Consider the following 22,234-nt stretch of genomic DNA (forward strand, 5'->3'; position numbering starts at 1 on the left):
TGACAGAAATGGTAGCAGAAGGTGAATGTTGAACTTTTGTTGCATACATATCCAGATGATGCTGCGTACTATTTTGCTCAATGTCGGTGTGTTCGAGTGGACTGCTCTCAGTACGTTTTTAATGTTCTGGAATGTTTAATTGAACGGAAACGGTGATGTAGTGAACTACCAGTTGAAAACCAGGGAGGTTGGGGACGCTGTCAGCATGGTCACCTCTCTTTAAACGCATCACTCATTGTTTCAAGCCACACCCACCAAAAGGGAGCAAATGCACCTCGAAGTCTGTTCAAGAACGTACAAGGACGTTTTGGGGAAACGTGTACTTCAGTACAAACCGTTCTGCAACGTAGCAAACGATCAAGCGAACTGAACACACCTCTGATTTTATAGACTAGTAACATAGTAAACGTAAATCCGGGACACTCAAATTGGTATGTTATGTTTGGTGTGGTTACATAAGATTGATAGAATGTTACTTACTAGCAACCCAAAAGTTACGTGTTTGAATTTCATCACGGACAACTTTAGCATTTTAGCTAACTACTTACTACAAAGCAAATCAAGCTTTGGCTTTGATAAATGCAACATGTAAAGTGTTGGTCCCATGTTTTATGAGCTGAAATAAAATATCCCATACATTTTCCATATGTACAAAAAGCTTATTTCTCTTAAATTTTGGGCACACATTTGTTTACCTCCCTGTTAGTGAGCATTTCTCCTTTGTCAAGATAATCCATCCACTTGACAGGTGTGGCATATCAAGAAGATGATTAAACAGCATTATCATTACACAGATGCACTTTGTGCTGGAGACAATAAAATGCCACTCTAAAAAGTTCAGTTTTACCACACAACACAATTCCACAGATGTCTCAAGTTTTGAGGGAGTGTGCAATTGGCATGCTGACTGCAGGAATGTCCAACAGAGCTATTGCCAGAAAATAGTATGTTCATTTCTTTACCATAAGCCACCTCCAATGTAATTTTAGAGAATTTGGCAGTACATCACAAGCACATGTAACCACACCAGCCCAGGACTTCCACATCCAACTTCTTTACATGCGGGATCGTCTGAGACCAGCCACCCGGACAGCTGATGAAACTGAGGAGTATTTCTGTCTGTAATAAAGCCCTTTTGCGGGGAAAAACTAATTCTGAGTGGGTAGGCCTGGCTCCCAAGTAGGTGGGCCTATGCCCTCCCAGGCCCACCCATGGCTGCGCTTCTCTGCCCAGTCATGTGAAATCCATAGATTAGGGCCTAATGAATTCATTTCAATTGACTGATTTCCTTATAGGAACTGTAGCTCAGTAAAATCATTGAAATTGTTATATAGGTAAACAATAATTGTTCTTATGCAATGGATAGACTGTGTCATAAGGTTGTCATAAGAAACACAATGTATATTATGTAACACTAGATACAGAACTTCCGACTTTACCAATTGGGGCGGCAGGTAGTCCTCTTAAGGATTCACCCTTTTTTCCAAATTTTCGCCTAATATTACATACCCAAATCTAACTGCCTGTAGCTCAGGCCCTGAAGCAAGGATATGCATATTCTTGGTACCATTTGAAAGGAAACACTTTGAAGTGTGTGGAAATGTGAAAGAATGGTAGGAGAATATAACACAATAGATCTGGTAGAAGAAAATACAAAGAAATAACTAACCTTCTTTTGTATTTTGTTTGTACCATCTTTAAAATGCAAGAGAAAGGCCATAATGTATTATTCCAGCCAGGTGCGAGGCCCAGATGGCAGCAGTGTATGTGCAAAGTTTTAGACTGATCCAATGAACCATTTCATTTCTGTTCAACATTTTGTATCAAGACTGCCCAAATGTGCCTAATTTGTTTATTAATAACTTTTCATGTTCAAAATTGGGCACTATCCTCAAACAATAGCTGTAATAGCTACTGTAAATTGGACAGTGCAGTTAGATTAACAAGCATGTAAGCTTTCTCCCAATATCAGATATGTCTATGCCCTGGGAAATATTCTTGTTACTTACAACCTCATGCTAATCGCATTAGCCTACGTTAGCTCAACCGTCCCATGGACATTAACTGACTTGCCGAGATAAATATAGGTAAAACATACCTTTTAAAAAAATATATATCATTAGCTATTAAGAAACTCCCTCCCCCTTTCTCACGCATTCAGCCCCCCCACTCCTCACTCCACAGACATATTCACAAATAGCAGCCAGTAGGCTACTCTATTCATACTGTAGGCTCATCTGTAGGTGAATGAGAGAAATATATTTTCTAAGGAACAATCTGCTAAGAGATCATTCATAGGTTTAAAGACAAGCCCATTATCCTTTCTTAAATATGAACATTGAATTATTTCCTGGGAGAAAAGAGGAAGGGAGGGACATAACAGGAAAAAAAGGTTACACAACAGCATAGAATACCTGCACATATTACGGACTGGAGTATTATATTGTACATATTGATGATGTACACAGATCGAATGGCTATCTGGTCTACTGTTACCATGCATTTTTCTTATAATGTAACTGCAAAATGTTTATGGTTCTGTTTCTTCTGTATCTAAAATCATAAGGCAGTGTGACATCACCGGTTTCTTATCTAAAGCCTGTCATTGATGAAAACAAACGGCATCGGTCCAATCCCCCGTTTTTACATTCATACTTGTCGCCGCAAAGATTCTTGCAACGCACGCGCAGTAATGTTAGCTGTTTCTCAAAGCAGCATCAGTGCTGCTTCATTTCATTGAGAAGGAGGATTCAAACTTCCGGTACTGTCATGGCGACATGGTAGTGTGTCTGCTAAAATAAAGAAAATAACCACATCAACATCGGATTTTGAGCATTAACTGGTTGTAAATAGCAGAGGAATCATTATTTATACGGATAATTCAGGTGGCCCATCGCGGCTCACACCCGGCCGGCCATGGCGGCGCATAAACCCGTGGAATGGGTTCAGGCCGTAATTAGTAGATTCGACGAGCAGGTAAGAATAACACATTGTATCAGACATTGTGCCTCTGCCTTGTCCCTGTAACATCATGGAGGTCGTGGCTTTAGCGACGGGATCATTTGAAGAAAGCTGCACTGTCATGACTGGTGTGTTTTGTGCCGATCTAGCTAGCTCGCCTGCTCAACACACCGCTCCTGCAGAGCCGCATCATCACACACAGGACTCGGGAGCAAGTGACAGCGACAGAGGGCGAAATAGCACATGGGCAAATTTGTCCTAAACATTTGAGATGCCGTTTAAAATCCATAAGGATAATACCACGAGGATGTACTTTCAATATATAAACAAAGGAGTCGGCAGAGTACGCATTTTGCTGTTAAAAAGGAAGAACTAGCTAGATGTAGACATAAGCAGCGAGTTGTTAGCTTGGCTAGCTATGCATTCAGCTTCTGCCAGTAACACTGTGCTAACTATTGTTAGCTAGCTAGCCACTGCGAGCTTTGTTGCTAGCCAATTTGTCAACCTGAAGCTAGTGTCCAGTAATTAATGTGCAATTTCCATTTACCTACCTAGTAACTCATCTTGGACTACAAATCAAATTGTTTGTCTATACTACAAATTGTTTGTTTATAGCCAGTTAGCCATTACAGTAGCTGCTAACTAGTCATATCCTGTGTTATTTTAGCTGCGTCCAGTTTGTTTAGCCTACAGTGTGTGTGTGTGGACTGTGGACTTTTCTATGCAGACTGACAATCAGGTCTCATCCATTGCATTGGGAAACATTGGTAATGATGGGTATCGAAGCTCGTTTCTGAATGAATTTATTGACCTACTTTGCTCCCCTCACAAAATCTCACCAATGTCTTCATTTTCCTATGGTTGTACAGTACTAGGCTTGTATGCCAAGTAGTGATTTCATTGTGTCATCCTTACATGTGTTGCTTTCACATGTTAACGTTTACATTGTAATGTATAGGCCTAGCTAGTCTGTGTAATTCTGGTCAGTGACGTTTGTAGTATATTGCAGTATACACGGAGTGTACAAAACATTAGGAACACCTTCTCTTTCCATGACAGACTGACCAGGTGAAAGCTAAGATGTCACTTTCAATCAGTGTAGATGAAAGGGAGGAGACAGGTTAAAGAAGGATTTTTATGCCTTGAGATGTGGATTGTGTATGTGTGCTATTCAGAGGGTAAATGGGCAAGACAAAATATGTAAGTCCCTTTGAACGGGTATGGTAGTAGGTGCCAGGCGCACCAGTTTGAGTGTGATAAGAACTGCACTGCTGCTGGGTTTTTCACACTCAATTGTTTGAGAAGCATTGGAGTCAACATGGGCCAGCATCCCTATGGAATGCTTTTGACACCTTGTAGAGTCTATGCCCCTACAAGTTGAGGCTGTTCTGATGGCAAAAAGGGATGCAACTCAATATTAGGAAAGTGTTCCTAATGTTTTGTAAACTCAGTGTATATGTTATGCCTACATGATGAACCTATGGGATGGTAAATTCCATATATTTCATATGTACAAATAAATATAGGCTAATGAACCTTATCAAATGACAAATTAGCGGATTAGCGAACCGGAAATCTCAGCCCTGGGAGCATTCGTTTTTGTGCTTGTTCATTGTTGCAAGAGGAAAGTGACCATATTGGCAATTACTATCAACTATTTCTTTAGTATAAAATCTCAGTGGGTATGAGAGAGATTAGTAATTGTGGATGTTTAGGCTACTGTGTCCAAGTTGGTTTGTTTTGGGGTTGTGGTTACTTCAAACCTCCATGCAGGGCAGGCTAATCGGATGAATGGTTCATTTTAACAGTTCTATGTCAGCTGTTGGTTAACACATCAGTGACATTCCTACAGTGCATGACATGAGGTTAGACAGTATGCAACAGGCCGGATGTCTAGGTTTTTGAGACACTATCACAACACTTAGTTTCTGAGATCCGCTATTCATAGTGTGGTAGCATAATCCTAACTAGTCCAATGTTCCCAGAAATCTCCGTCTTCCAGGGTTGGGATAGTCGGAGGACTATTCCACCTAAGATCAAGCCAATAGGCCTACCTGTCCCTTGTAGCAGATATCCTGTTGAAGTTGTGCCCCCCGCTATCCATTAGCTCACTGTTCTGGCTTGGAAGGCCAAGTGGCTGGGTGTGGCTCATTGCACTTTGATGAAGGTTTAATGGAGATTAGGCCTAATTTGCTGCTAAGCCTATTGATACCACTTTGTAATCATTAAAGAGGGTTTTGTATGTTGGCTTCTGGTTGGATTGAGACTGCTTTCTGTCAGAATCAGCTTTGAGATTAGCAGCTCAACCCTCGACTGTGGCGTTATAGGTTAGGCTGTATCACCTTTCCTTTTGAGCTTGACCCGTTGAGGCCAGAGCAGAGCATTGGGGCAGCAGGTAGCCTAGTGGTTAGAGCGTTGGACTAGTAACCGTAAGATTGCAAGATCGAATCCCCGAGCTGACAAGGTAAAAATCTGTCGTTCTGTCCCTGAACAAGGCAGTTAATCCACTGTTCCAAGGCTGTCATTGAAAATAAGAATTTGTTCTTAACTGACTTGCCTAGTTAAATAAAGGTAAAAAAAAAATAGAATTGGATATTATTACCGTATAAATAATCCAACCCTCACTTTTGTAAATCCAATGTTAGGTTGGCTACTTTCCTCATGCGAAATTCAAGAATAATGTAGTGTGTAAATGTGTGAAGGGGATTCCAGTCAAAGTAGACTATTTTCCCCATGTTGTGTAAACAACCATATTTGTAAAATGTTATTAGTCGCATACACATATTCAGCAGATGTTATTGCAGGTGTAGTGAAATGCTTGTGTTGCTAGCTCCAACATTATGCCCTATAATGTATTCTCTAATAATACTGTCTTATACTAGTGCTTGCATGTATTGTGCTTGAGCTTGTAACACCAAAGCTCCTAAGGAAAGAGGATGAAGTCTTTCTGACCTTTTCATTGAAAATCTGATGTTGATCCCTGATGCTGCTTACAAGCCCTGACCTGGAAAGAGAAGCTCAGCCAAGTGAAGAGCCATGTCTTTTTTTAGATGGCATCTTAGATGGAAGCTCATAAATATCTCCTAATGGTGTTTCTGTGCTCGCCTAAATAGTGTTTCTATGTTGGCAGCACTCAGGAAAAACGTCTTAAACCGCGTTTGTGTATCTTCTGGCGTTATGTCGACAAGGGAAGTGTACTCTTCCTCTCGTCTCCTCTTTGTGTTCAGTGCCCTGTTGGCTGGTGCCAAAGCACTCATTAGGAAAGGGATTGACCTTAGAGGAATTTCAGACTGTGCCATTGAAACAAAGTGGCCCTGTGTCTGTTGGCCTGGCCTGAATATAGATGTCAACAAGCCATACTCTGTGTGCGTGTTCGCAGCGAAGATGCTTAAGTCTCGGGACTCTCATTTCATGCACATGTCTCTGAGCCAGGAGAGGAGCAGCCCCTCTCTGGTCTGTTGTGGTGGCCTCTGGCCTTTTCTGGAGGACATGGTATTAGGTCCTGCTATAAGTGAGGAATCTCCTCTGGATCGGTCGGATGGTTGGGATTGGTGTGTCCACCTCAATCTCCATACCTTTATATGTTTAGCATACTTATAAGAAGTCATAGTACAAAACTGTGTCAAGTTTGACTTCCTTTGCACTTTGCAGACTAAGTAAGTTTGTTTTCATTAGTAGTCCTACTTGTGAATTGTGTGTGCGCGCGCCCACACGTTTGTTCGAGCAGCAGACTGCCGCAGGTGTGCAGCTGTGGCCCAAATGGGAGCGGTGCAGCGCCAAAGGCCTCTTTGTTCCTACAGAGCGGAGCATGGCGCATGGAGCATGGCCCGTAGCGGGTGTCTGTGAGCTCAGCCCATCCACCCCCTGTGTGTGTGTGTGTGTGGTACAATATACTCAGGGAGGGGCCACCCAGCCACCTTCCAGGCTTCCCCAGTACTCTACACTCCTCCCTGTCCCTTTAGCCAGGCTTCCCCAGTACTCTACACTCCTCCCTATCCCTTTAGCCAGGCTTCCCCAGTACTCTACACTCCTCCCTATCCCTTTAGCCAGGCTTCCCCAGTACTCTACACTCCTCCCTATCCCTTTAGCCAGGCTTCCCCAGTACTCTACACTCCTCCCTATCCCTTTAGCCAGGCTTCCCCAGTACTCTACACTCCTCCCTATCCCTTTAGCCAGGCTTCCCCAGTAGTCTACACTCCTCCCTATCCCTTTAGCCAGGCTTCCCCAGTACTCTACACTCCTCCCTATCCCTTTAGCCAGGCTTCCCCAGTACTCTACACTCCTCCCTATCCCTTTAGCCAGGCTTCCCCAGTACTCTACACTCCTCCCTATCCCTTTAGCCAGGCTTCCCCAGTACTCTACACTCCTCCCTATCCCTTTAGCCAGGCTTCCCCAGTACTCTACACTCCTCCCTATCCCTTTAGCCAGGCTTCCCCAGTAGTCTACACTCCTCCCTATCCCTTTAGCCTCTTCTACTCAAGGTTATTATAGCTTTGTGTTTTTATATATTTTTGAATTTAATTTTGAATTTATTTTAAGTTTAATTTACTTTTAGTTGTGTACAAATATATATTTTTATTTAGATTTTATATTATGTAGGTGTAGTGTTGGGGACAGAAAGCATGCATGGGGGGCTAGGAGCTTAGTTTTTTGTGTATTTGTGATGTCTCTTCTTGTGGCCATATATGTACAATATAATACTCCAGTCCGTAATATGTGCTGGTATTCTATGCTGTTGTGTAACCTTTGTTTCCTGATGTCCCTCCCTGCCTCTTTTCTCCCAGGAAATATTTCATTGTTAATATTTAAGAAAGGATAATGGGCTTGTCTTTAAACCTATCAATGATCTCTTAGCAGATTGTTCCTTAGAAAATATATTTCCCTCATTCACCTACAGATGAGCCTTTCGTTCCTACAGTATGAATAGAGTAGCCTACTGGCTGTGGGGGGGGGGGGGGGGGGCTGAATGCGTGAGAAAAGGGGAGTTCCTTAATAGCCAATGATAAAGTCGGAAGATCTGTATCTAGTGTTACGTAATATACATTGTGTCCTTAGGTTGTCATAAGAAATACTGTCTATCCATTGCATAAGAACAATTATTGTTTTACTATACAGAACAAAAATATAAATGCAACAATTTCAATGATTTTATTGAGTTACAGTTCCTATAAGGAAATCAGTCAATTGAAATGAATTCATTAGGCCCTAATCTATGGATTTCACATGACTGGGCAGAGAAGCGCAGCCATGGGTGGGCCTGGGAGGGCATAGGCCCACCCACTTGGGAGCCAGGCCTACCCACTCAGAATGAGTTTTTCCCTACAAAAGGGCTTTATTACAGACAGAAATACTCCTCAGGTTCATCAGCTGTCCGGGTGGCTGGTCTCAGACGATCCTGCATGTAAAGAAGCCGGATGTGGAAGTCAGGGGCACTAAAAGGCTACCTTAGGTGATGGGTCAGGTCATAGGTTGAGTTAGAATTATAATGTCAATCTCAAGCGACATAGATTTAAAAGGAATTGCACCGATCCTGGTGCCAAAAAATATGATGGAAGGAAACTTTCGCTTATGTTTACACCAATCCAATGCTTTTTAACTTTTGTAGTACATAAGAAGAAGAAGAAGAAGAATCAGTTTGGCTACCTAGACAATTTTTTCCCCTGTTAGCTCGTTCTAGCGATGCACTAGTTAGGCCTATGCACTAGTTCGTTCACCCCCCAGACCTGGAACAGGCCTCCTTGAAAACATATTGAGTACGTTTACATGTACACTGATTCATTCGATATTAAACTGATTGATAAATCCAACATATGCACCACATAGAATGCACTGCAACTGCCTCTGCAATGCAATGCTGCAAGGCAAACGGAGTGTTTCATTGTAAATAAATGTGCTTCTGGTGTATACAGTGACGCTGTTGGTGTGATCGAGGCGTATGCGCGGGTGAAGTGAGTTCGGAAAAACAAAGTATGCATCTTAGAAATAGTTTTCATATAGAAACTTAATATGTCCCAACTCAGAATCAAATAGGCTTTGCAAAAATAACACGGTCCGTGTTGTAGAATGTTTATTTTGATTGACGATTTGTGGCATTTATTTAAGTCCCATCAGGTAGCCTGGTTTCAGATGTCCAAGTAAACAGGATTATTAGGGAAATTATTATTTTTGCAAGGCATGTAAACGTTTTAAACAAACTGTTATATTAATCTGACTATCTGCAGTAATCGTATTGTTGTGTGCATGTAACCGCGCTCTCTGATCAACTTATTGACAGGAAATGGTATACACAACACTTGGCTATTCCTGTACTCCATGCTCTTGACATTATGGTTAGGGTTATGTGTATTGGACGCAAAGTGAAGTTACCAACTTCGATGAATACACCAACATCAAGGATTTACACACTGTATAAGCCTAACTCCCCCACCCCCTCCCCTCTGCAGCTTCCAGTAAAAGTGGGCCAACAGAACACTCACACCAAAGTCAGCACGGAGCACAACAAGGAATGTCTGATCAACATCTCCAAGTATAAGTTCTCACTGGTGATCAGTGGCCTCACAAACATACTGAAGAACGTGAACAACATGGTAAGTGTGTGTGTGTGTGTGTGTGTGTGTGTGTGTGTGTGTGTGTGTGTGTGTGTGTGTGTGTGTGTGTGTGTGTGTGTGTGTGTGTGTGTGTGTGTGTGTGTGTGTGTGTGTGTGTGTGTGTGTGTGTGTGTGTGTGTGTGTGTGTGTGTGTGTGTGTGTGTGCAAGCAAGCAAGCAAGCAACGCCAGTTGTAGCCTATAGAGACATGTACAGTGTTGCAGATGTCTCAACCATGTCTCCCTCTCCTCTCTCTCCCCTAGCGAATATTTGGGGAGGCTGCGGAGAAGAACCTGTATCTCTCTCAGCTCATCATTCTGGACACACTGGAGAAGTGCCTTGCCGGGGTGAGGAACCTTTCTTAAGGCTCTCTACATTTTATACCCTGTTTTATTTTTTCTCTTAAACTTTCCCCTTTAATATATATATTTTTAAATTATGGATACATGTCGCTTTTATTTCTGTCTCTCTCCCTTCATCCTTCTTTCCTCCCTATGTCTTCTTCCTGATTTTGTTTCATTTTCTCATGCTGTCTGTCCTAAGACACTTTTTTTATCAGTAGATTTCCATTGGATGTCAGCATAACACAATAGGATGTGGTGGGCTGTCTGTGGTTGAGATGTTTTGTTTCAGTTGGGACAATGGCCTTTGCCCTGGATCTGGGCCCTTTCCCCTCCCCACACAAATGAACTGTGTGTTTGAGTACTGTCTCTCTCTCAGGCTCAGTGAACTCTGTTAGTAGCCAGTATTCCCCTGGTTCCTCTCCCTCCTCTCCTCAGTAAAGATGTGCTCACTGCCCACTTCTGAGATTGCTTTTCCAGGTGCTTCCTCATCTTGACTTCACATTCACGGCCTCCAAGTTTCCGGACTTAAAAAAAAAAAAAGATCACTGGGAGCTGGCGGATGGAGGACAGCTGTTAGTGGGTTCTTCAAGTCCTCGTTGTTCTTGAAATCTGAATGCTTTTTGCTGACTATTTTACCTTTGTAAATAGTTTATTTACACATAGGGCTGTGACGGTCATGGAATTTTGGATGACTGTTATTGGTCAGCAAAATGACGGTGGTCATCGTTCTAATTTTTTGAATAGCAAAACATTTATTTGTATTTTTTTAAAGCACATTTTGTACACTCCTCCGCTCCTGACTGCATGTGCTGCTGTGCAGGGAGAAGGGCGCTGCCTAGGCAACCAAATACTTATTTTATACAACACCTTGCTTGTTTCAGCAAGGAGCAACCAAATTTCATCACGTTGTAAAGAGTCCATGTTACCGCAGAAACGGACTCAACCGCACAAATGTCCGGCCGCCCCGTCTTCAGTCAGCTGTTTGTATATTATATATATTCTTTTACCATGGTATTTATTCATAATCGTCAGTTACATATACAGCTTTCCTCTTTCAGTTGCCCATGTCACTGCCATTTAATTTAAAATCATGACATATTAAACCCTTACTAGAAATGAGAAAATCCTTATTTTCAATGAAATATTTAACTTAATGATCCACCACTACTGTCCCCAAGTAGAACCCTCTTTGTCCCCAGTCCTCCCACGGTGTGCTGGGGTAATGGAAGATCCCAGGGGGGAAAAAATGCAGAACAAACTCTATTTTGATGGCCTCTGGTACATTCTAATGCCTTGATTCCATCTGAAATACACAGCTAAATTATTGAATACTTTAACGACTAGCTCCTAGATTGGGGAAATGAGTTGTGGTATTAAGTAGAAATACCTGACTTTACATTTAAAATAGCAGAAAATGTAAGAATTCAGTGTGTTGTAAGTTGTTTTGGATATGGTCTAGGTCTATATGTTCTAGGGCTGTGACGATACCAATATCACAATATTCTTTTCCATGGCAAAAATGAGAACAAGCAGGCAACTCTCTGGTCCTTTAAAACCCGCTGTCTGCAAAATATTGTGCTAAAGCTTGGAAAATAAATAAATGTGACTCTGGATGACAACAATATCATTTTGTTTCCAACATTGGGGCTGTTCTCATAAAGAAGTTAAATCCGCTTCTTGTTTTGTTTCCTTGCCATGATACTAACGAGTATCGTGATACTGGTATCGTCCCGGCCCTAATATTTTCAGGACTATTTTCTAAGTAAGAACCTTTTTTTTTTTTTGTACATTTTCTGCTAGTTTTACTGCAAAATATGAATTGCCACAATGTTTGTTCTTCAAATTATGTATTTTATTGGCTCTGACTGTGGACCCTAATTTGGGTGAACTATCCCTTTAACAGTTTGGTCTGTTAATCAATCACTGTGGGTGGGATTGTCAGGGGAGGGAGCAGGTTGCTTGTAAGTCACAGAGTTGGTAGTGGGTCAGACCTGTCAATCAATCACTGTGGGTGGACTTTGAGGGAAGGCAGTAGATTAGTCAGAAAAACTAGTGTAGTCTACTCTTTGAATTTATTGTGGCAAAAACTTAAGACAAAAGGTTGTGTTCTGTAAAGTAAACATGGATTCCTTGTTGAGAAACAATATTGAATTGCAGGAACATTTTTCAAAGGGCAAACATTTTCAGGGGGATGACCCAGATATTGTGCACCCCCATTTTAAACGAAGTCAGCGGCCCATTATAGACCTACAGGTGTGCTTGAAGAATGAAACCGGTTAAACATGTACTTTGCCACACAGAAAGCATCAGCAGTATTTTGGACCAGAATGAGGCTCTCTCTGCTACTTATTGTTCCTGCAGTGAGGATTCAACATCTTAATTAAGTGTTTTCATAATTTATCTGCAGATAATCGCCAAAAAAACAGTAGTAGTCTACCACTATGTAAATTAGGGAGCCAAATGAACAGCTCTCTCTCCAACTCAGTTCCGACATTCACTTAAAAGATCCGTTCAAAAATAGCTGTTCGTTTGCGAACAACCCATCACTAGTCTACACTGACAAGTCACTTTAGCGGTCACTGGCAAGTCTCGACATGGACTTCAAATCTTAGGAAAATAAAAACAAGATTTGGTTTACTTGTCCCGATGCGATACCATGGACATTTAACTTTGTTGTACGATGTATGAATAGCAAAGGGATATAGGATATTGACTTTATTCAGTCAGTTCGACACCTTTTATAAACTAGTCTGCTGTTAAACACTTGCTGTTCGGTCGTCAATCAAAGCACAGCAATAGCCTTTGCGCCCTGACTCCTTGGCTGGCTATATAAAACACGCTAAATCAATTAAATGAGTTTGCCACAAAACAATAATTAAGTGGATTTCAACTAATTGTTACCACTTACATGGGACTTGTAAATTCACTCACAGGGGACGATGAAGCGTCATGCTCACCCTGCTCCGTGAAAATACAGTTTGACTGCAGCCAACCACAGCACACATAAATAACACGGATACCGAGAGGCAGGACAGACAGCAGACTGACAAACCAGCAGTTTCCCTGTCAGCGCTCACTTTGTGACTGACAGGCGCCTATTCTATCAATAGATTACTAGAAGATGTACTGTATATCGTTCATTCTAGCGGGAGAAGGCTATACAGACTTCTCTGACGAGGGAATTGAAACTTTTAAATGAAAAGAATCCTAGTTAATTTGTGAAGTGGAAAAAGTAGGCACTTAGAAAACAACACTGAATGTGTGACTTAATTTTTATGCAGAGCTCTCTCTGCTTTTGTGGTGCTCGGCTCTGTCCATGGTGTAGTTGTTCAGGGATGCCAGCCTTGTGACTGGAGCCTGACTGAATGTTCTCTGTGTGGGATGATTTTGATCCTCATCCTCAGCTATCAGTGGTCTCTCTCTTCTGGGTTAAGAGGGCAGTGAGGACGTCGATTTAAAGGTTTTCTTGTTGTTGACCTCTAACCTTTCTTTCCTCCTCTTCTCCCCTCCCTCAGCAACCGAAGGACTGCATGCGTCTGGACGAGACCATGCTGGTGAAGCAGCTGCTGCCAGAAATCTGTCACTTCATCCACACCTACCGTGAGGGCCACCAGCATGCCGCCGAGCTCCGTAATTCCGCCTCCGGGGTCCTATTCTCCCTCAGCTGCAACAACTTCAACGCTGTGTTCAGCCGCATCTCCACCAGGTGACATTAACCATAAACACCTCACAACTCTCCCCTCAACCCAACCTGCTCAGAATGGAGTGTTAACATCACACAACTCTCCCCTCAGCACAACCTGCTCTAAGCAGGAACAGGCCAAGATGGAAGGCCTCAGGCTGCACATAGAGGATGGGTTACTAAATGTATGTACATTGTATTCAGGAAAGTATTCAGACCCGTTGACTTTTTCCACATTTTGTTACTTTACAGCCTTATTCTAAAATTGATTAAATAGTTTTTTCTCCCCTTATCAATCCACACACAATACCCCATCATGACAAAGCAAAGACAGGTTTTTAGACATATTGTATCACATTAACATAAGTATTCAGACCCTTTACTTAGTACTTTGTTGAAGAACCTTTGGCAGTGATTACAGCCGCAAGTCTTCTTGGATATTACGCTACAAGCTTGGCACAACTGTATTTGGGAGTTTCTCCCATTCTTCTCTGCAGATCCTCTCAAGCTCTGCCAGGTTGGATGGGGAGCGTTGCTTCACAGCTATTTTTAGATCTCTCCAGAGATGTTCGATCGGGTTCAAGTCCTGGCTTGACCACTCAAGGACATTCAGAGATTTGTTCCGAAGCCACTTCTGTGTTGTCTTGGCTGTGTGCTTAGGGTCATTGTCCTGTTGGAAGGTGAACCTTCACCCCAATCTGAGGTCCTGAGCAATCTGGAGCAGGTTTTCATCAAGGATCTCTCTGTACTTTGGTCTGTTCTTCTTTCCCTCAATTCTGACTAGTCTCTCAGTCCCTGCCGCTGAGAAACATCCCCACAGCATGATGCTGCCACCATGTTTCATTGTAGGGATTGTGCCAGGTTTCCTCCAGATGTGACGCTTGGAATTCAGGCCGAAGAGTTTAATATTGGTTTCATCAGACCAGAGAATCTTGTTTCTCATGGTCTGAGAGTCCTTTAGATGCCTTTTGTAAAACTCCAAACAGGCTCTCGTGCCTTTTACTGAGGCTTCTGTCTGGTTTGGTGGAGTGCTGCAGAGATGGTTGTCCTTCTGGAAAGTTCTCCCATCTCCACAGAGGAACTCTGGAGCTCTGTCAGAGTTCTTGGTCACCTCCCTGGCAAAGACGCTTCTCCGCGCCGATTGCTCAGTTTGGCCAGGCGGCCAGGTCTAGGAAAGGTCTTGGTGGTTCCAAACTTCTTCCATTTAACAATGATGGAGGCCACTATGTTCTTGGGGACCGTCAATGCTGCAGAAATGTTTTGGTACCCTTCCCCAGATCTGTGCATCAACACAATCCTGTCTCGGAGCTCTACGGACAATTCCTTCGACCTCATGGCTTGGGTTTTGCTCTGACATGCACTGTCAACTGTGGGACCTTATATAAACAGGTGTGAGCCTTTCCAAATCTTGTCCAATCCATTGAATTTACCAGAGGTGGACTCCAATCAAGCTGTAGAAACATCAAGGATGATCAATGGAAACATGATGCACCTGAGCTCAATTTCGAGTCTCATAGCAAAGGGTCTGAATAATTATGTAAGTAAGGTATTTCTATTTTAAATTTTAATACATTTGCTAAAATTTCTAAAAACCCTGTTTTTGCTTTGTCATTATGGGGTATTATGTGTAGATTGAGGAAAATGTTTCATTTTATAAATGTTTGAATAAGGCTGTAACGTAACAAAATGTGGCAAAAGTCAAGGGGTCTGAATACTTTCCAAATGCACTGTACACTAGTTCAAGCCTTTGGGCTTCAATGAGATTGAGGGGGAAGAGAGAAGATAGCTATATCACCCACATAAGATGGAGTAAATGGAGAGAAAGGGAGGGAGGATGAATAAAGGGAGTCTAGTCTCTGTCAGCAGCCTTCATAAAGAGGGTCTTTGTCCAGGTCTGATGGAGAAATGTTCCACTGTGAGCACCGTGCCCCATAAGGACCTGGGCCTGAACAAGGCGTGCGTGTGGGGAGATAACATCTGGTCTAACCATTAACCACTAGGGTTTATGAATTATTTGTAGAAGCTTAGAAAGCACAGCTTTTGTCTCCCTTCTCGTTGTACCGGTGTACTATTTGGTTCTGAGGCAGAAGAGTGCTGCTCCACTCGTGTAACTATCATGTCTGAGAGTCGCAGTCTGCACTTGTTAACCAAGCTGTGCTGTGGTCTGATTGGTCCATGACTCGCAGGCCCCAGACTGCTGAAATAGCTGGTTATTGAAACATGAGGTTTTGTTATGTGATGTTAGGACAGGGAGAGTGTGTTGACCTCAACCACTCCCCAGTGTCACCTTTTGCTCTTCAGAGCTTTTACCTTGAAAGCATTGCCCAGTCATCCAAACTATTTGATGTCAGTTAGCACTACGCCAAGGCAAAGCACTATATGACCCTTCATTTGCTACTTAACCTCGTTCTTGGAGGCTCTAGTAGTCTTACTCACCGAACCACCTCATTTAATTATTACATTTCCCATTAGGTTTGGTTTTCACCATACGCTAGTGTGTGTATGATGATTAGTGTACAGTGTGTATGATAATTAGTGTACAGTGTGTGTGATGATTAGTGTGTACGATGATTAGTGTACAGTGTGTATTAGTGTACAGTGTGTGTGATGATTAGCGTGTATGATGATTAGTGTACAGTGTGTATGATGATTAGTGTGTATGATGATTAGTGTACAGTGTGTATGATTAGTGTACAGTGTGTATGATTAGTGTACAGTGTGTATGATGATTAGTGTACAGTGTGTGATGATTAGTGTACAGTGTCTGTGTGATGATTAGTGTACAGTGTGTGTGTGTGATGATTAGTGTACAGTGGGTGTGTGATGATTAGTGTACAGTGGGTGTGTGTGTGTGATGATTAGTGTACAGTGGGTGTGTGTGTGTGTGTGTGTGATGATTAGTGTACAGTGGGTGTGTGTGTGTGTGTGATGATTAGTGTACAGTGGGTGTGTGTGTGTGTGTGATGATTAGTGTACAGTGGGTGTGATGCTTTAATGCTACTTATCTACAGATTTGTAATGATGGTGATTCTATTGAATGTGAGTATTTGTTGAGAGGAAAAGGATGGTCTTCATTGAATATCCATCTCTGCTGTGTTTCCCCTCAGGTTGCAGGAGCTCACCGTGTGTTCGGAGGACACAGTGGATGTCCATGACATTGAGCTCATCCAGTACATTAATGTGGACTGTGCCAAGCTAAAGAAACTTCTCCAAGGTATACGCCTATTCTTATCAGTCACGTTGCTTTATTTAGGACAACAGATGTCACATTTTGATAGAGCTACAGATGTTCTGTTTCTTTTGAGTTGTTCTCTGTTATTGATGTTCGGTGTTGACTCCCTATCTTCTGCAGAGACGGTGTTTAAATTCAAAGCCCTCAAGAAGCCTGCCCAGCTAAGTGTCATCAACAGTTTAGAGAAGGTGAGTGTCGGCCCTCTGTGTCGGCCCTCTGTGTCGGCCCTCTGTGTCGGCCCTCTGTGTCGGCCCTCTGTGTCGGCCCTCTGTGTCGGCCCTCTGTGTCGGCCCTCTGTGTCGGCCCTCTGTGTCGGCCCTCTGCAGTGTCTGTCTATAGACTCACTGTCTCCACCTAGTGGTGTCTCTCCTCCTGTAGCCGTGCTCCTCCTGCTCTAGTGTAGTGTCTGCGTTCACATCTGGATACACTTCAGTGCAGTCAGGACACTAGTGTTTACACAAACTGTCTCTGGCTCGCCAGAAGCCCCAGTCATGAAGCTGGAGTGTGGCTCCACTGAGAGGACGTGTAAACACATGAATTGTTTTATGAAGTTTTACATTTAAACAGTTTTTATCTCTCGTCATCAGAGCGTGACAGTATCTGAATAGTTTAGTTGGCTGAGGATAGGGAAACATCCTTGCAAGTTGGTGTGTTGATAGTTTTCTCTGTGAGTTGAGGATAGGGACAGTTGATGTAACCCTCTTCTCTCCCTCCCTCAGGCCTTCTGGAACTGGGTGGAGTTCTACCCTGATGAGTTCACCATGCTGTACCAGAGGCCACAGACAGACATGGCCGGTGAGGATGCTGTTACAGTTCTAATGTTACAATCAGAGATGAATCCTGTGTTATACACTGTTGTTGCTTGGCCGGGTCTCTCCCAGACAGTCTGTCATTGACTGTGTTGTTGCTTGGCCGGGTCTCTCCCAGACAGTCTGTCATTGACTGTGTTGTTGCTTGGCCGGGTCTCTCCCAGACTGTGTGTCATTGACTGTGTTGTTGCTTGGCCGGGTCTCTCCCAGACTGTGTGTCATTGACTGTATTGTTGCTTGGCCGGGTCTCTCCCAGACTGTGTGTCATTGACTGTGTTGTTGCTTGGCCGGGTCTCTCCCAGACTGTGTGTCATTGACTGTGTTGTTGCTTGGCCGGGTCTCTCCCAGACTGTGTGTCATTGACTGTATTGTTGCTTGGCCGGGTCTCTCCCAGACTGTGTGTCATTGACTGTATTGTTGCTTGGCCGGGTCTCTCCCAGACTGTGTGTCATTGACTGTATTGTTGCTTGGCCGGGTCTCTCCCAGACTGTGTGTCATTGACTGTATTGTTGCTTGGCCGGGTCTCTCCCAGACTGTGCAGAGAAGCTGTTTGACCTGGTGGACAGTTTTGCTGAGAGTGCCAAGAGGAAGGCAGCCGTGTGGCCACTGCAGATCATCCTCCTCATCCTCTGTCCCGAGATCACACAGGACCTCTCCAGAGAGACCGTGGAGGACACCAAGGTCAACAAGGTCCGACACAAAACACACACACCAGTGTTTTAATTAGCCATGTTTTACTCTCCTCTCGTACAGTAAGTACTCTTCTGTCTGCCTCACAGAAACTGTTCCTGGAGAACCTGAGGAAGGCCCTGGCCGGCCACGGGGGCAGTAAACAGCTGACTGAGAGTGCTGCCATCGCCTGTGTCAAACTCTGCAAGGCCTCCACCTACATCAACTGGGAGGACCACTCTGTCATCTTCCTCCTGGTGCAGTCCATCGTGGTGGACCTCAAGGTGAGCACCAGCCACAGATGGTCCTCTGATGATCACTGTTATGGGACAGTGTTATAATCGTAGTGTACAGGATTAGTCACCAGCGATAGCACCAGCTGTGTCTGGTTATCTACCTTGTCTCTCCCTTCTCCTGTCAGGCCCTGCTCTTCAACCCAGCCAAGCCTTTCTCCAGAGGGGCGGGGAGCCAGAACGCAGACGTGGACCTCATGATCCACTGCTTCGTCTCCTGTTTCCGCATCAATCCCCACAACAACCAGCACTTTAAGGTCTGGGACTCCTGTGGACCTCTTGAGTGTAGTATTCCATAGAAATGTTGATAACCACTGATAACAACTGATGTTAAGCACATACTGGTGTGTTGAAGTAAGGATTGTGTTTGATCTCTGTTCAACATCTCCCTCTATTTATTTCTCTCTCCCACTCTAGGTCTGCCTGGCATCATCCTCCCCTCCCACCTTTCACTTTGTCCTGGTCAACTCCCTACACAGAATCATCACTAATGTAAGTGTGTGGTGTCGTGGCCCAACTCAGAGTTAAGGGATCAATCAACACACCCAATACTAATGTCCAGTGGCACCATCCAAAGTATATAAAGGTGCCCATCTACAATGACCAGTGGTGACCTTATCTGTGGTGACTCGGCTCACATTCTGTACACACTGGGCTTTAGTACACCGCATTAGATGGACTACCATCTCACTCTGGCTGAGCCATGCAGGGAGAGGAAGTGCTGCAGACACTTATGTGGTGTGTGTGTGTTTCAATGGGAAGTGCCTGAGGGCAGGTTTCACACAGAGCCCGTTTTATTAGCTCTCCATGTGCATGAGAGACTGTGTGTGTAGGAGCGATGGAGTGGGAGTATTACTGGTCTCTCTCTCGCCCCCCCCCCCCCCCTTACCCAAAGCACTTCCTGTCTGTGAGCAGAAGTTAGAGGCTGATTGTGTTCCTGTGTGTGTGTCTGGGTGGGTACCATATAGAATAGGAGATGTCAGACGCCATCTTTCTCCCCTCCAGGCAAACTGAAGAAGTCCATTTCTCCACCCCAACAAATCCTCCTGGGCTGAAGGCCCCATGTTATCTGAGAAAGTTTTGATTGGGAAAAGACCGTAAACACCCACCTTAATCAACCTACAGGATTGAGTTTAACCCTCGGTCCATTCCTCTGTTGCAGTCTCCGTTGGACTGGTGGCCTAAGATTGACGCTGTGTACTGCTACTCAGGAGAGCTGAGGGTCATGTTTTCTGAGACGCTGGGCCACGTGATGAGGGGCTGCACTACACACGCTCCCCTCCGCTTGACTCCGGTAAGACGTTCACACAGCAGAACACCCTCGCCGTCTGTGGGCAGACTGACCACACACACACACACACACACACACACACACACACACACACACACACACACACACACACACACACACACACACACACACACACACACACACACACACACACACACACACACACAACACAGCACACACTCTTGGAAACAAAAACATACTCCATAAACCCCAAACATTATCGGTGTGTGAGTGTGTATGACTGTATTTCTTCCTGAATGGGCCGTGCTGGGATGTGCTGAGATGTTAATGAATGCCAGACAGCAGTGACTGTGTATGGTTGAACTGTAGAGACCAGGAGATCCACAGCAACAGGAGACAAATCCTCCTGTCCACTTGACACAGCCCAGACACTACTGGAGAGTCATGCAGCAGAATATTTGAACATCTCTGATAACTCCTCACGTCCCTGTCCTTTTGTGTGAATGCGTGAGTATGTGTATGGGCGTGTGTCACCTCGCTGTCATCGGTGTGTTTGGTTCAGTCATCTCATGGAGGTGGAGGACTGCAGAGGGAGCTCTCTGACATCACTGACTCGGTGGTGCTTCTTTTCTCTTTCCTCGTTCTTTCCTTCTCCTCCTCCTTCATTTTGAGCTGGCTGCTGCTCACTCACTCAGATGCCAACTTGTCACTGTCACTGTTTTGCATGGCAGTGGGCATCTGTTGCTGTAAGTATAACTGCCACCCCTTCCACTCCCCAAGCCGCCGCCTCCTGAACCTTCTGCAGCTGACCCCCTGACCTCTAACCCCTGACCCCATCCTCAGGCTACCACAGATAAGAGAGAGCCCCTGTCGTCCTCCACCTCCTCTGTGCTCTGGTTGAAGTGAGCCTGCCTCCGGCTCCTCCCTCCACCCCATCTCATCTGTATGCTAGGCTAGCTGCTGGAGCATGCTTCTCAGCCTGTTGAGGCTGGGTCCTCTACTCCATCTCATCTGTATGCTAGGCTAGCTGCTGGAGCATGCTTCTCAGCCTGTTGAGGCTGGGTCCTCTACTCCATCTCATCTGTATGCTAGACTAGCTGCTGGAGCATGCTTCTCAGCCTGTTGAGGCTGGGTCCTCTACTCCATCTCATCTGTATGCTAGACTAGCTGCTGGAGCATGCTTCTCAGCCTGTTGAGGCTGGGTCCTCTACTCCATCTCATCTGTATGCTAGACTAGCTGCTGGAGCATGCTTCTCAGCCTGTTGAGGCTGGGTCCTCTACTCCATCTCATCTGTATGCTAGACTAGCTGCTGGAGCATGCTTCTCAGCCTGTTGAGGCTGGGTCCTCTACTCCATCTCATCTGTATGCTAGACTAGCTGCTGGAGCATGCTTCTCAGCCTGTTGAGGCTGGGCCCTCCACTCGCACACTCAGTCTTTGGATGGTTCATCTCCTTTATTTTAAGTGTTGACACGCCTTCATACTAGGTTCTATGGATGGATACTTGGTTGGGATCTCATCACCTGTGAAGAAATGGGAGGCCTGTAGATTGTGTTGGTGCATAGTTGAATATTTCCTTCGACCTCTACTAGATTTGGTTATTATTATCATCCATAATCTGGGTTTGCCGTGTCCTGATGTTGTGTGTTTGTGTGTGGGCCTGACTCCCTCATGGTGGGCAGCCCGTCATGGTTTATGCATGGCTCCTGTCTGTTTGTCTGTCAGTCTGGTTGCCCACCTCCTGTTTCATGGTCCACCCATGAAGGGCCCTCATGAAACAGTCCCTCTTTCTCGATCTTTGACCCCTGATCCCTTCTCTCCTGGTGGCTCTCCTGATCCCTGTGCTGTGGGTCTCTGCTCGGGGGGAAATTGTTTGTCTGATTACAGTAGAGAGACTCTGCATCTCCTTCCGTCTCCTCTAGTTTCCTTTTCCACGTTTTCCTTACCCTCCTTCTTTTTTTTTACCATACCCCTCGTCTTGAATGAATGCTCCTGCTCACGGCCAGTCTCTACTGCTTGTTCCCTTCAGAGTCTGACCTTCAAGGAGAAGATGACCAGTCTGAAGTTCAAGGAGAAAACCACAGACCTGGACACGCGGAGCCTCCTGCTGGCCCTGGTCAAGCTCATCCACTCTGACCCTAAACTCATGCTGCATGTTAGTATTTACTCTGTTTATTTCTGGCCAGGAGACCTAAAGTAATGTGTGTTTTGCTGTTTGAGGATGGTCTGTGTAACACAGTAGTTTTACTTATCCTTTAATTCTACATTTGTTGTGTTGGGTTAAGGGATTATTGTGGTTAATTCCACTTGCAGGGTTAGATTTAGACAAATAAGCCAAGTGTTTGGTTAGAGACTGCAAATCCCAAACCACTTTAAGACTTTCTAAATCAAAGACTTATAGGCAGAC

General features: G+C 44.4%; 1 protein-coding gene across 6 annotated transcripts in view; it reads left to right on the top strand.

The window, feature by feature from the left end:
• Positions 1–2,707: 2,707 nt before the first annotated feature.
• LOC106603288 (neurofibromin) overlaps positions 2,708–22,234 on the top strand; it is a 74,600-nt gene continuing 55,073 nt past the window's right edge. For all 6 annotated transcript variants that reach the window (XM_082974549.1, XM_082974552.1, XM_082974553.1 and 3 more), the window contains exons 1-13: positions 2,708–2,976; positions 9,405–9,548; positions 9,811–9,894; positions 13,407–13,597; positions 16,681–16,787; positions 16,926–16,993; positions 17,525–17,600; positions 18,147–18,304; positions 18,394–18,567; positions 18,705–18,833; positions 18,994–19,068; positions 19,739–19,870; positions 21,857–21,982. In XM_082974549.1, the coding sequence (XP_082830675.1) occupies positions 2,917–2,976; positions 9,405–9,548; positions 9,811–9,894; positions 13,407–13,597; positions 16,681–16,787; positions 16,926–16,993; positions 17,525–17,600; positions 18,147–18,304; positions 18,394–18,567; positions 18,705–18,833; positions 18,994–19,068; positions 19,739–19,870; positions 21,857–21,982 (1,524 nt within the window). In that variant the 5' untranslated portion in view covers positions 2,708–2,916. The remainder of the gene's footprint in view (positions 2,977–9,404; positions 9,549–9,810; positions 9,895–13,406; positions 13,598–16,680; positions 16,788–16,925; positions 16,994–17,524; positions 17,601–18,146; positions 18,305–18,393; positions 18,568–18,704; positions 18,834–18,993; positions 19,069–19,738; positions 19,871–21,856; positions 21,983–22,234) is intronic.

Source organism: Salmo salar, chromosome 04 (assembly GCF_965601325.2).
Source record: "Salmo salar chromosome 04, fSalSal1, whole genome shotgun sequence".
NCBI classification, from domain to species: domain Eukaryota; kingdom Metazoa; phylum Chordata; class Actinopteri; order Salmoniformes; family Salmonidae; genus Salmo; species Salmo salar.